Below are 13022 nucleotides of genomic sequence, written 5' to 3'. Positions count from 1 at the left end.
TGGGTTCGATCCCCAGGTCGGGAAGATCACCCGGAGAAGGGAACAGCTACCCACTCCAGTATTCTGGCCTGGAGAATCCCTTGGACAGAGGAGCCTGGCAGGCTTCAGTCCATGGGATCACAGACTCAGACATGATCGAGCGACTTTTCAAGCCCTAGATGTTAATTATAACATAACTGTACATTTTTAATGAGAAGACACTGCCTGCTGTAATTCAGCAAATTGGCTGTTCCCAAACGAAGAGCTCGTGCTGTTTATTTTACCACAAATACTAACTCATTGACATCTGTCAGAAGTTTGGTGAGGGTCAGGGTCAGGGTGTGCGTGGGACACCCCCGCATTGGAAGTTCCTGGGGAGGGGGCGGTGCTCTGAGGAGCACAGTGAGGGGGGCCTGGAAGACTGGCTCTTCCTGATACAACCTAGAAGTGAGCATCTAGAGAAGTAAACCCAGCACGCCCGCGGGAACCGCCCTTTGGACACAGCTGGGTGCAGAGCGGGGAGAAACCAGCCACCAAAGCTCAGATCCTGCCTGGATGGTCAGCCAGGCCCCCCACCTGCCCGGATGGCCTGTCCCTCTGCTCCCCCAGCGGCCCAAAGAACATACCCCTCAGAGAGTGTCCTGGTTGTAAACACGATGCTTGCTCTTCGCGGAGGCTGGGCAGGTACAAAGCCATATGGAGAACAAAGTGAAAATAAACTGCGAGGTAATTACTGAAGCCTGAGTGCGCCTCACTGCCTCTGCTCCAGAGCCTCTCGTGAGACTGGAGGAGAAGCGCGCAGGCAGCGTCTTGGAGCCACTTGGTCCCCTAACAGTAGCAGCCAGGCAGTCCTGTTCTGTAGTTTTACGCGTCCCCTCCTGCTTCCAGCCCTTCCTGTCACCAGCCCTGCTGGGATGAACACTTTGCTCACCCAGCTTCCACCACTCAAACGCTCACCTGATTGGGTCCTCAGCTGTGCCCATCTCGGGGGCTGTACCCATCTGGGGCCTGCAAACCCACGCCCCACATGCTGCCCCGAGGAGGCCTTGCCATGCCTTTGTGAGCTCGAGTCCCCGGACCCTGGCCTACCAGTGCTGGGTGGCCTGGTAACAGTTTGCCTAGTTCTTTAAAAAAAAATTTACCTTCTGCTTTTTAAACTTCTGTTTGCTCACCCCTGGAAGCCAACACCTCACGTCTTCACCTCCATTTATACTTCCCACAGTCCCATCGTCTTCGTCTACCTGCCTGTGTGGTCTGTTCTCAGTTCCCTGTGAGCATCTCGGGATTTCTCAGTGGGAGACAAGCAGGCGGCCTCAGGGGGCCCCTCACCACATCCTCCCCATGCAGCCTTCCCTGCCCACCTGTCCCTCCGTCCTTCGCCCCCAGGATGTCCGTTCAGTGCTGGCCACGGCCCCAGTCCCACCCGTGAGGAGCTGTGCCCTGCCCACGTGTCTCTACTCTTGGCTGCGGGGTGGATGTGCAGACACAGTCAGCGGGGAGGGCCGCCTTCCTGGAAAATATCGCCTCCCGATGAACCCAGTCGGCACTGGGCGCAGGAGCTGGGGCCCCTCCTGCCTGGGTCGTGGGAGCTGGGAAGTGTCGCAGGACCAACTGTCCAGCTTGGGCGTCTCTGCCCTCGTGGAGGAGCCATGTCTGAACCCAGGCAGCCAGGAAGGTGAGGTTAAGTCGATGCTACCAAAGGTTCTCAGGGAAACTCGTGCAGCTGTGCGTCGGGGGCGTGTGCACGGACGGGTGGGGCCAAACCCAGCACAGGAGAGAGGAGAAAGCGCATCTGTGCCCTTGGCAAGAGCACAGCCACTGCTGTGGATGCACCCCAGGACCAGGGACTAAGATTGGGGAACAAATGAGGAGCAGTGGCTTCAGATTTGTGTCCTTGTCTGTGACGCAGGAAGCATTCAGACTGGTGGTGGGGAACTGTTCTCCCCGAGATGGACGCCCTGCTTGCTGATCCGTGGGCGGCGCCGCTGTCTGTCACCAGCTTGCTGTCTTTGTCCATCTCGGCTCACGCTGGTCACCTCCGCGGGGATGTTGGGGCCCTGGGGGTCTGCTCCTCAGGGCACCAAAGTGTGAGATGCTGGTGACTACAGTTCTGTCTGATTCCAGAACCCCCGCTGGGTTCAGGCTGGCACATCACGCTCAGGAGGGTCCATGGAGGTCGAGAGGGCCAATTGGAAGATAAGCTTCTTCCATCCAGGGCAGGCAGAGAGTGGAGGACTTCACAGCAAGGTATCTTCCTTTCTTTCCCTGTTAGCCCATAAAACTAGTCCACAGGATGTTGACGTGAAAGTGAACTGACAGCTCTGCTTCAGTGCAGGTAATTTCAAGTGAGCGCATTCATGACTTATATGTAAATGACTGCTTGATCTTTTTATACAATTTGTTCTCCTAAGTGGATTTAATATTCCTTCTCCTGATTATCTATTTGTACTATGAGAGTCTTTTATCACAGATAATTGGAAAAAAATAAACTTCAACTAAGTTCAAAGGCAAGTTATTATGAATGTCAGTAAATTGAGTTAATAAATATTTTCCTTTAAGTGCTCATGGGAGGCAGAGAGAAAATCTCACACAAAGCTGTTATGAGTGGATACATTAGTAAGGACAGAGCATTCACCCTTCTCAACATCCTGCCACACGCCGGCCTGTTCCCAGCTGCAGACAGTAGCTCGGACCGGCTCCTCTGCTGGACACAGGGTCCACGCTGGATCAACAGAGGGGTGCGAATTGGTGTCCAGAACACACGCAGGCATCAAGGGGACACGTGTTTTCAGAGTCTGATTACCCTGGATAAACACAGGCAGAGTCTGCCTGCCTCGGAGTCTGCGATGAAGCGCTCCTGGCATTGGGGGCCTCAGGCTGGGCGGCAGGCGTTGGCCGAGCTCGGTGCTGTCCTTGTGGTGAGCAGTCCACCCTGACCTCCTGACCGTCTCGTCACCCTCACACCTGGGTTTATCCTCAAGGAGCAATGGTACTCGGGCGTCAGCAGGCTCCTTAGCAGAACAGACACCACAATCTTCGATGCTCTGAAAAGAGAACAAAGCCGGGATTGGGAGCGCGGCCAGGCCAGGCCTCTCCTGACTGCACCCAGGATGCTGGCTGCCCCACGGCCCGCGTTACTGAGGAAGCTAGTCGGGGTGCCTGCTTATTCTGCTAGAAAACTGAGGCAGCGTTGGTGCCATGGGAGTGCCGGGCCGTGGAGGCTGCAGTTTGCGAAAACGGTTCAAAAGCCACTTTGTTAGCTAGGACATGGAAGCAACCTAGATGTGCATCAGCAGATGAATGTGTAAGAAAGCTGTGGTACATATGCACAATGGAATATTACTAAGCTATTAAAAAGGATGCATTTGAATCAGTTCTAATGAGATGGATGAACCTGGAGCCTATTACACAGAGTGAAGTAAGTCAGAAAGAAAAACACCAATACAGTACATTAACACACGTATATAGAGTTTAGAAAGATGGTAACAATGACCCTATATGCGAGAGAGCAGAAGAGACACAGATGTAAAGAACAGTCTGTTGGACTCTGTGGGAGAGGGCGAGGGTGGGATGATTTGGGAGAATGGCATTAAAACATGTATATTATCATATGTGAAATAGATCGCCAGTCCAGGTTCAATGCATGAGACAGGGCACTCAGGGCCAGTGCACTGGGATGACCCTGAGGGATGGAATGGTGAGAGAGGTGGGAGGGGGGTTCAGGATGGGGGATACATGTACACCCGTGGCTGATTCATGTCAGTGTTTGGCAAAACCACTACAATATTGTAATTAGCCTCCAATTAAAATAAAGTAATTAATTCAAAATAAAAAAACCACTTTATTTGCAGAGGGGCCTGGTGGGGACCGCCCTGGCCTGTCCCCTGGGCTCCACCCCATCCATGGTGACATTTCTGGCCACCTGCCCTCCCCCGCAGGAGCCCCGAGCCTGGGAGTGGGTTTGGGGTGCAGCCACAGAAGGTGTGGGAGAACCGGCCGTGGGCTGAGCCAGCCCCCATGCACGCGCGGGCACCCGGACGGGGAGACTGCCACCTGCTGGTGAGGGGACCCCACCTAGGCCCCACCTGACCTTCTCACCTGCGAAGCCCAGGGGCTCGGCCACTGAGGGGGAGGCCTGTCAGGAAAGGGCGAAGGCGGAGCCTGAAGGAGCCGGGAGCCCCAGGGCCCGCGGGGCAGGCCCATGAGTGCGCGGCTGGGTGGGGCAGGCTGGCGCTGCTCTGGGGGCGCTTGGAGATGATGGAGACGTGGGGGAGGGAAGGACCTCGGGTGTGTAGATTTACTGCTGACCCGATTTTGGCCAAATAGGCCAGATGTGTCAAATTATGATGAATTAGGGTCATTTTCTAAAAGTTCCCAAAATAGTTCCCTCCACTTATCCTCCTGAATTTAAGAGAGTGGTGGGGCGCAGGGGTTCGCAGGCCGAATCCACTGGATTGACCTGCCTCTGGGCAGGTGTGGGGGCCAAGGGGTTGCCTCCCGCCCACCCCAGGGGGGCCTAGGGTCTTCGTCCCTCGTCCTCCTGCACTCAGGGTCACCGCCTACCCGATGGGGGCTTGCGGCTGGACGTGGCCAAGAGATGATGGGGGGGCCAGGAGCCCAAGTTCAGCCCGGACGAGGGGACGTCATACGCGGGTGTTCTTGGGGTGTGGGTCATGGGACCCCCAAGCACTTTGTGGGCTGAGGTCATCAGACTCCAGGTGAGGATGGTGAGTCCCCCTTCCCGCTGCCAGGGCTTCTGCCCCGTCAGCCCCACGGCCCCTTCCCGCCTAACTCCCTCTGTGTCCTGAGGCCCCCAGGCCTGGCAAGGAGGGCAGAGGCCCGGGGTGTCAGGGCTGCCCGGAGGAGCTTTGGCCTCTCAGAGCCTGGCCCCAGCGATGCCCAGGCTGCCCAGAAGAGCTAAGGCAGAACGAGGCCGCAGGGGCCATGGGGCTGCCAGGGTAGAAGCCTTTCATATCATTTTGTGTATTTATCTGTGGCTGTGCTGGGTCTTGGTTGCTGGACCGGCTTTTCTCTAGTTGTGTGCTCGGGCTTCTCATTGAGGTGGCTGCTCTCGTGGAGCAGGGCTCCGGGCACTCAGGCTTCGGAGGCTGTGGCGCGCGGGCTCAAGAGCGCAGGCTCAGCAGTTTGGCTCCGTTGCTCCACCACATGTGGGATCTTCCTGGACCAGGGATGGAACCCGCGTCTCCTGCGTTGCCAGGCAGATTCTAGATTCCCTGAGCCACCAGGGAAGCCCTAATAGTTATTTCTTAGCAACAGCTCTGCTGCTATTTGACTCATACTGTACAGTTCGCCCCTCTTGAGTGTATGATTCCGCTGTTTCTGCAGTGTGCACAAATTCTGGAGCCACCACTTCCGTCTGATTTTAGAGAATCTCCATCTCCCAGAAGACCCTGGTGGCTGGTTCACACACTCCTCAGCCCCTCCCTGCTCCTGCCAGCCCTGAGCTACCAAGGCTGTGTCTTAAATATTTCCTTGTTCTGGATTCTGAGAACAGAACCACCCAGCATGTCTGGCATGACTGGACCCTCTCACCCTGAGCTGTCTTCAAGGTTCATCCATGTTGTAGCAGGAGTCAGCGCTTCATTTCTTCCATGGCCCAGTAGTGTCCCAGTGTGTGTGCGGCTTCCAGATTTTTAGTCCATCCGACAGCAGATGGACATCGGGGTTGTGTCCAGCTCTTGGCTGTTGTGACTTACTCGACCATGAACATCCATGTATAGGTTTCTGTGTGCACGTGTGTGTTGACTTCTCCAGGCACACACCTAGGAGTGGGATGGTTGGGCTGTGTGGCTACTCCATGAGGAAGGTTTGGGGGCACAGCCAGGCTCTTTCCAAGGTGACTAGACTGTGGCACGCTCCCATCAGCAGTGCACGAGGCCTGGTTTCTCCTGCACTTGTTGTCGGCTCTTGCACTCTGGCTGCCCCGGTGGGGGTAAAGTGGGAGCTGAGGGTGGGTTTGCCCAACATTTCCCTGGTGATGAATGGTGTTGAGCCCCTTTTCATGTGCTTCTCAGTCACTTGTGTATCTTCTTTGGACAAAGGTCTATTTAGATTCCTTGCCTATGTTTTAAATTGGGTTGTCTTTTTTTTTAATCATTGAATTGGAGGAATTCTGTGTTCTCGATGCAAGTCCCTTATCACATATGACGTGTACATATGTCCTTCCATTCTGCGGCTCGTCTTATACTTCCCAGACACTCTGTGTTAGTGTCTGTATTAGTCTGCTCAGTTCAGTTCAGTCGCCCAGTCCTGTCCGACTCTTTATGACCCCGTGAACTGCAGCACACCGAGCCTCCCTGTCCATCACCAACTCCCGGAGTCCACCCAAACCCATGTCCATTGAGTCGGTGATGCCATCCAACCATCTTATCCTCTGTCGTCACTCTCTCCTCCTGCCCTCAATCTTTCCCAGCATCAGGATCTTTTCAAATGAGTCAGCTCTTCGCATCAGTATTGGAGTTTCAGCTTCAGCATCAGTCCTTCCAATGAACACCCAGGACTGATCTCCTTTAGGATGGACTGATTGGATCTCCTTGCAGTCCAAGGGACTCTCAAGAGTCTTCTCCAACACCACAGTTCAAAAGCATCAATTCTTCGGCGCTCAGCTTTCTTTATAGTCCTACTCTCACATCCATACATGACCACTGGAGAACTATCGCCTTGACTAGACAGACCTTTGTTGACAAAGTAATGTCTCTGCTTTTAAATATGCTATCTAGGTTGGTCATAACTTTCCTTCCAAGGAGTAAGTGTCTTTTAATTTCATGGCTGCAGTCACCATCTGCAGTGATTTTGGAGCCCAGAAAAATAAAGTCAGCCACTGTTCCCACTGTTTCCCCATCTATTTGCCATGAAGTGATGGGACCGGATGCCATGATCTTAGTTTTCTGAATGTTGAGCTTTAAGCCAACTTTTTCACTGCTCTCTTTCATTTTCATCAAGAAGCTCTTTAGTTCTTCACTTTCTGCCACAAGGGTGGTGTCATCTGCATATCTGAGGTTATTGATATTTCTCCCAGCAATCTTGATTCCAGCTTGTACTTCATCCAGTCCAGTGTTTCTCATTATGTACTCTGCATATAAGTTAAATAAGGAGGGTAACAATATACAGCCTTGATGTACTCTTTTTCTTATTTGGAACCAGTCTGTTGTTCCATGTCCAGTTCTAACTGTTGCTTCCTGACCTGCATATAGGTTTCTCAAGAGGCAGGTCAGGTGGTCTGCTCTTCCAATCTCTTTCAGAATTTTCCACAGTTTATTGTGATCCACACAGTCAAATGCTTTGGCATAATCAATAAAGCAGAAATAGATGTTTTTCTGGAACCCTCTTGCTTTTTTGATGATCCAGTGGATGTTGGCAATTTGATCTCTGGTTCCTCTGCCTTTTGTAAAACCAGCTTGAACATCTGGAAGTTCATGGTTCACATATTGCTAAAGCCTGGCTTGGAGAATTTTGAGCATTACTTTACTAGAATGTGAGTGAGAGAGAACTTGCTCAGTCGTGTCCGACTCTTTGCGACCCCGTGGACTGTAGCCTACCAGGCTTCTCCGTCCACGGGGTTTTCCAGGCAAGAATACTGGAGTGGGTTACCATTTCCTTCTCCAGGGGATCTTCCTGACCCAAGGATTGAACCCGGGTCTCCCGCATTGGAGGCAGACGCTTTAACCTCTGAGCCACCAGGGAGCCACTAGCATGTGAGATGAATGCAATTGTGCAGTAGTTTGAGCATTCTTTGGCATTGCCTTTCTTTGGGATTGGAATGAAAACTGACCTTTTCCAGTCCTGTGGCCACTGCTGAGTTTTCCAACTTTGCTGGCATATTGAGTGCAGTACTTTCACAGCATCATCTTTCAGGATTTGAAATAGCTCAACTGGAATTCCATCACCTCCACGAGCTTTGTTCATAGTGATGCTTTCTCAGGCCCACTTGACTTCACATTCCAGGATGTCTGGCTCTAGGTCAGTGATCACACCATCGTGATTATCTGGGTCGTGAAGATCTTTTTTGTACAGTTCTTCTGTGTATTCTTGCCACCTCTTCTTAATATCTTCTGCTTCTGTTAGGTCCATACCATTTCTGTCCTTTATTGAGCTCATCTTTGCATGAAATGTTCCCTTGGTATCTCTAATTTTCTTGAAGAGATCTCTAGTCTTTCCCATTCTATTGTTTTCCTCTATTTCTTTGCATTGATTGCTGAGGAAGGCTTTCTTATCTCTCCTTGCTATTCTTTGGAACTCTGCATTCAAATGGGTATATCTTTCCTTTTTTCCTTTGCTTTTCGCTTCCCATCTTTTCACAGCTATTTGTAAGGCCTCCTCAGACAGCCATTTTGCTTTTTTGCATTTCTTTTTCTTGGGGATGGTCTTGATCCCTGTCTCCTGTACAATGTCACAAACCTCCGTCCATAGTTCATCAGGCACTCCGTCTATCAGGTCTAGTCCCTTAAATCTATTTCTCACTTCCACTGTATAATCATAAGGGATTTGATTTAGGTCATACCTGAATTGTCTAATGGTTTCCCCCACTTTCTTCAATTTAAGTCTGAATTTGGCAATAAGCAGCTCATGATCTGAGCCACAGCCAGCTCCCAGCCTTGTATTTGCTGACTCTATAGAGCTTCTCCATCTTTGGCTGCAAAGAATATAATCAGTCTGATTTCGGTGTTGATCATCTGGTGATGTCCGTGTGTAGAGCCTTCACTTGTGTTGTTGGAAGAGGGTGTTTGCTACGACCAATGCGTTCTCTTGGCAGAACTCTATTAGTCTTTGCCCTGCTTCATTCTGTACACCAAGGCCAAATTTGCCTGTTGCTCCAGGTGTTTCTTGACTTCCTACTTTTGCATTCCGGTGCCCTATAATGAAAAGGACATCTTTTTGGGGTGTTAGTTCTAAAAGGTCTTGTAGGTCTTCATAGAACCGTTCAACTTCAGCTTCTTCAGCATTACTGCTCGGGGCATAGGCTTGTATTACCGTGATATTGAATGGTTTGCCTTGGAAACGAACAGAGATGATTCTGTCGTTTTCGAGATTGCATCCAAGTACTGCATTTCGGACTCTTTTTGTTGACCATGATGGCTATTCCATTTTTTCTAAGGGATTCCTGCCCACAGTAGTAGGTATAATGGTCATCTGAGTTAAATTCACCCATTCCAGTCCGTCTTAGTCTGCTGATTCCTAGAATGTTGACATTCACTCTTGCCATCTCCTGTTTCACCACTTCCAATTTGCCTTGATTCATGGACCTGACATTCCAGGTTCCTATGCAATACTGCTCTTTACAGCATCGGACCTTGCTTCTATCACCAGTCCCATCCACAACTGGATGTGGTTTTTGCTTTGGCTCCATCCCTTCATTCTTTCTGGAGTTATTTCTCCACTGATCTCCAGTAGCATATTGTGCACTTACCGACCTGGGGAGTTCATCTTTCAATATCCTATCTTTTTGCCTTTTCATACTGTTCCTGGGGTTCTCAAGGCAAGAATACTGAAGTGGTTTGCCATTCCCTTCTCCAGTGGACCACATTCTGTCAGACCTCTCCACCATGACCTGTCCGTCTTGGGTGACCCCACACTGCATGGCTTAGTTTCATTGAGTTAGACAAGCTGTGGTCCATGTGATCAGATTGGCTAGTTGTCTGTGATTATGGTTTCAGTCTGTCTGCCCTCTGATGCCCTCTCTCAGCGCCTACCGTCTTACTTGGGTTCTCTTACCTTGGACATGGGGTATCTCTTCATGGCTGTAGGTGCAGCTGCTGCTCCTTACCTTGGATGTGGCATAGCTCCTCTTGGCTACTAGTCTTCTAGGGCTGCTGTAACTAAGTATCACTGACCATGTTACTGAACAGAAACCTGTTTTCTCATAATCTCAGAGGCTGAAGTCTGAGATCCTGGTGTTGACAGGTTGCTTTCTCCTGAGACCTCTCCCCTTGGCAAGTGGACGATGGTCTTCTCCTATATCCTCACGTGGTCCTGCCTCTGCGTGTGTGTGTCTCCTTACCTCCTCTTCTCAAAAGGACACCAGTCCTGTTGTTGGACCAAGGCCCACACACAACCTCATTGTAGCCTTGTTGTTCAATTGCTAAGTCATGTCTGACTCTTTGCAACTCCACGGACTGCAGCACACCAGGCCAAAATATTGGCGCTTCAGCTTAAGCATCAGTCCTTCCAATGAATAATCAGGGTTGATTTCCTTTAGGATTGACTGGTTTGATCTCCTTGCTATCCAAGGGTTCTCAAGAGTCTTCTCCAGCATCACAGTTCGAAAGCATCAATTCTTCAGCACTCAGCCTTCTTTTTGGTCCAACTCTCACATAGGTACATGACTACTGGAAAAACCATAGCTTTGACTAGACAGACTTTGGTTGGCAAGTTTAATCTATCTGTTTTATCTTGTTTGCTCCTGATTTTGGTATCACATCTGAGAAGAGGCTGGAACCACTGGTTTTCAGTCTGAAGACCTTCCTTTAGAGTTCCGTAAGGTAGTTCTCAGTGTCTGTTCTTCTGGGCTAGTCTTCATTTCACCTTCATGCTTTGATGACAGTGTTGCTGGATATAGGAGCCTCAGGTAGGCAGGTGTTTTCTGAGTGATGTGAACACAGTTATCCACAGCTTCCTGCTGAGATGTTAGGTTGTTAATCTCACCTGAGTGACCTCTCAGGTGATCGTCGCCGTCTCTGCTCTTCTCAAGATTTTCTCCTTATCTGTGGCCTTCAGTATCTTTCCTGTGATGTCTCTTCCCTGGCAGAACTCAGCAAGCCTCCTGGGTGTGTGGGTCATTGCTTTTCAGCAGATCTGGGGGGTTTGCAGCCACTGTTTCTCAAACACTCTCCTCCTTGCTCTTCCCCCTCCCGCTGGTACCTGATGCCACGGTGCTGGCCCAACCCGCGTGTCCCAGGTGCTCGCTGTTCTCAGCCTGCGTAATCGCCACCGGCAGCCTCCTAGTTCTCCAACCCTTTCTTCTGACAGTTTACATCCACTGCTGAGCTCCCGTAGTGAATTTTCTGTTACTGTATGCTTCAACTTCAAATTTTCCATTTGACTCTTTAAACATTTTTCTTTATTGATATTCTCCATCTGATGCTATGAACCGGCAATCAAATTTTCTTTAGTTTTGTGACCATATTTATAATGGCAGTTTTGAAGCTTTTTGTTAATCTGACATTTGGTCATTCTCATAGGCAGTTTCTGTTGCCTGATTTTTTTCTTTTTTCTGATTGTATGGGTCATACTTTACTGTTTCTTTGCCTGCCCTATGATTTTTTATTGAAAACTGGGCATTTTAGGTGATAAAATATCCAGGAACACTGGATATCGCCCTCCCCACTTCATGTTACTGTTCTCTGCTGAGTGTTTAATGATTGGTTGGATTATTTTAGTGAACTGTTTTATTTTCTTTTTGGTATCTCCCTGAGCAGCCTCCTCCATGATCTGGGACTTTTTTTTTGGGGGGGGGTCTTGATTCAAATACCAAAGGCTCTCTTTAAAATGAATTTCCATAGATCCCTGAGCAGCCTCCTCCATGATCTGGGACTTTTTTTTGGGGGGGGGTCTTGATTCAAATACCAAAGGCTCTTTTTAAAATGAATTTCCATAGATTTTCCTGAACAAATGTTTCATTCGCTGTTGTCCTTGGAATGGCTTCCGGAGCTTTAAGTGTTTTTTTTTTTTTTTTTTTGGTAAACAAATTCCCCTACTTTGCTGGGGAGCTGGTCACCTGAGCTCTGCTCACTCTCTCGCAGGAAGCCCACCTCCTAGTACTTCTTTTTTTAAAAAAACAGTAATTGGTTTTTTGTCCACAACCCTTGCCCTGCAGTGCAGTCATCTGGAGGAAGGGCAGCCCAGGAGGGATAGGCCTCCGTGCCCTCAACAGGAGTCCCCCTCTCCCTGCAGGGCGAGTGCTCCCCTAAGTGTCGCAACCTGTTCGTGCTGGAGACGGTGTGCGTGGCCTGGTTCTCCTTCGAGTTCCTGCTGCGCTCGCTGCAGGCCGAGAGCAAGTGCGCCTTCCTGCGGACCCCGCTCAACATCATCGACATCCTGGCCATCCTGCCCTTCTACGTGTCGCTGCTCGTGGGCCTCGCGGCCCGGCCCGGCGCGGGAGGCAACAAGCTGCTGGAGCGCGCGGGGCTGGTGCTGCGGCTTCTGCGGGCGCTGCGCGTGCTCTACGTGATGCGCCTGGCGCGCCACTCGCTGGGGCTGCGCTCGCTCGGCCTGACCGTGCGGCGCTGCGCGCGCGAGTTCGGGCTGCTGCTGCTCTTCCTCTGCGTGGCCATGGCCCTCTTTGCGCCGCTCGTGCACCTGGCCGAGCGCGAGCTGGGCGCGCGCCGCGACTTCTCCAGCGTGCCGGCCAGCTACTGGTGGGCCGTCATCTCCATGACCACCGTGGGCTACGGCGACATGGTGCCGCGCAGCCTGCCCGGGCAGGTGGTGGCGCTGAGCAGCATCCTCAGCGGTATCCTGCTCATGGCCTTCCCGGTCACCTCCATCTTCCATACCTTCTCGCGCTCCTACTCGGAGCTCAAGGAGCAGCAGCAGCTCGCCGCCAGCCCCGAACCCGCCCTGCGCGAGGACAGCACGCGCTCCGCCTCCGCCTCCGCCACCGCCACAGAGGACGACGGCTCGCAGAGCCCGGACGGCGCCGGCTCGGCCGGGGCCTCCGCGGAGGGGCCGTGGGCACCAGCGGGGCCGACCTGACCTGCGGGGGCAGTCGGGGGCCTGGGGGCGGCACCGCGTCCTCGCCCCGCTCCGCTCGGAGGGGCGGGACGGCTTTGGGGCCCGGCTCCTGTCGTCAGCCTGCATGTTGCTCGACGCGCGCACACCGGAGCTTGGCCCGGGCCTGACCAGGCCTGACTCGGGGGTCAAAGCCATCCTGTGCTTGGAGTAAAGAGTTTCACCCTAGGAGCACCACCAGCCTGTTCTGCGCTTTCCTTTTTTGTCTCCAGAGTTTTGACTCCATGGCCAACTAAAAATAAATTCCACAATCCCAGAAGTTCCAAGCCTGTAGCAAATGCCAGAAGGCCACACTT

At 51.8% G+C, this 13022-nt stretch overlaps 1 protein-coding gene across 1 annotated transcript in view; it reads left to right on the top strand.

Moving 5' to 3' along the window:
- Positions 1-12906, top strand: part of KCNG2 (potassium voltage-gated channel modifier subfamily G member 2) — a 52483-nt gene extending 39577 nt beyond the window's left edge. The window contains exon 3 of the mRNA XM_019986969.2: positions 11890-12906. Coding sequence (XP_019842528.2) covers positions 11890-12690 — 801 coding nt within the window. The 3' untranslated portion in view covers positions 12691-12906. The remainder of the gene's footprint in view (positions 1-11889) is intronic.
- The last annotated feature ends 116 nt before the right edge of the window (positions 12907-13022 follow it).

The sequence above is a fragment of the Bos indicus genome, chromosome 24, assembly GCF_029378745.1.
Source record: "Bos indicus isolate NIAB-ARS_2022 breed Sahiwal x Tharparkar chromosome 24, NIAB-ARS_B.indTharparkar_mat_pri_1.0, whole genome shotgun sequence".
Classification (NCBI taxonomy): Eukaryota; Metazoa; Chordata; class Mammalia; order Artiodactyla; family Bovidae; genus Bos; species Bos indicus.
This window is presented reverse-complemented; position numbering and strand designations above follow the sequence as displayed.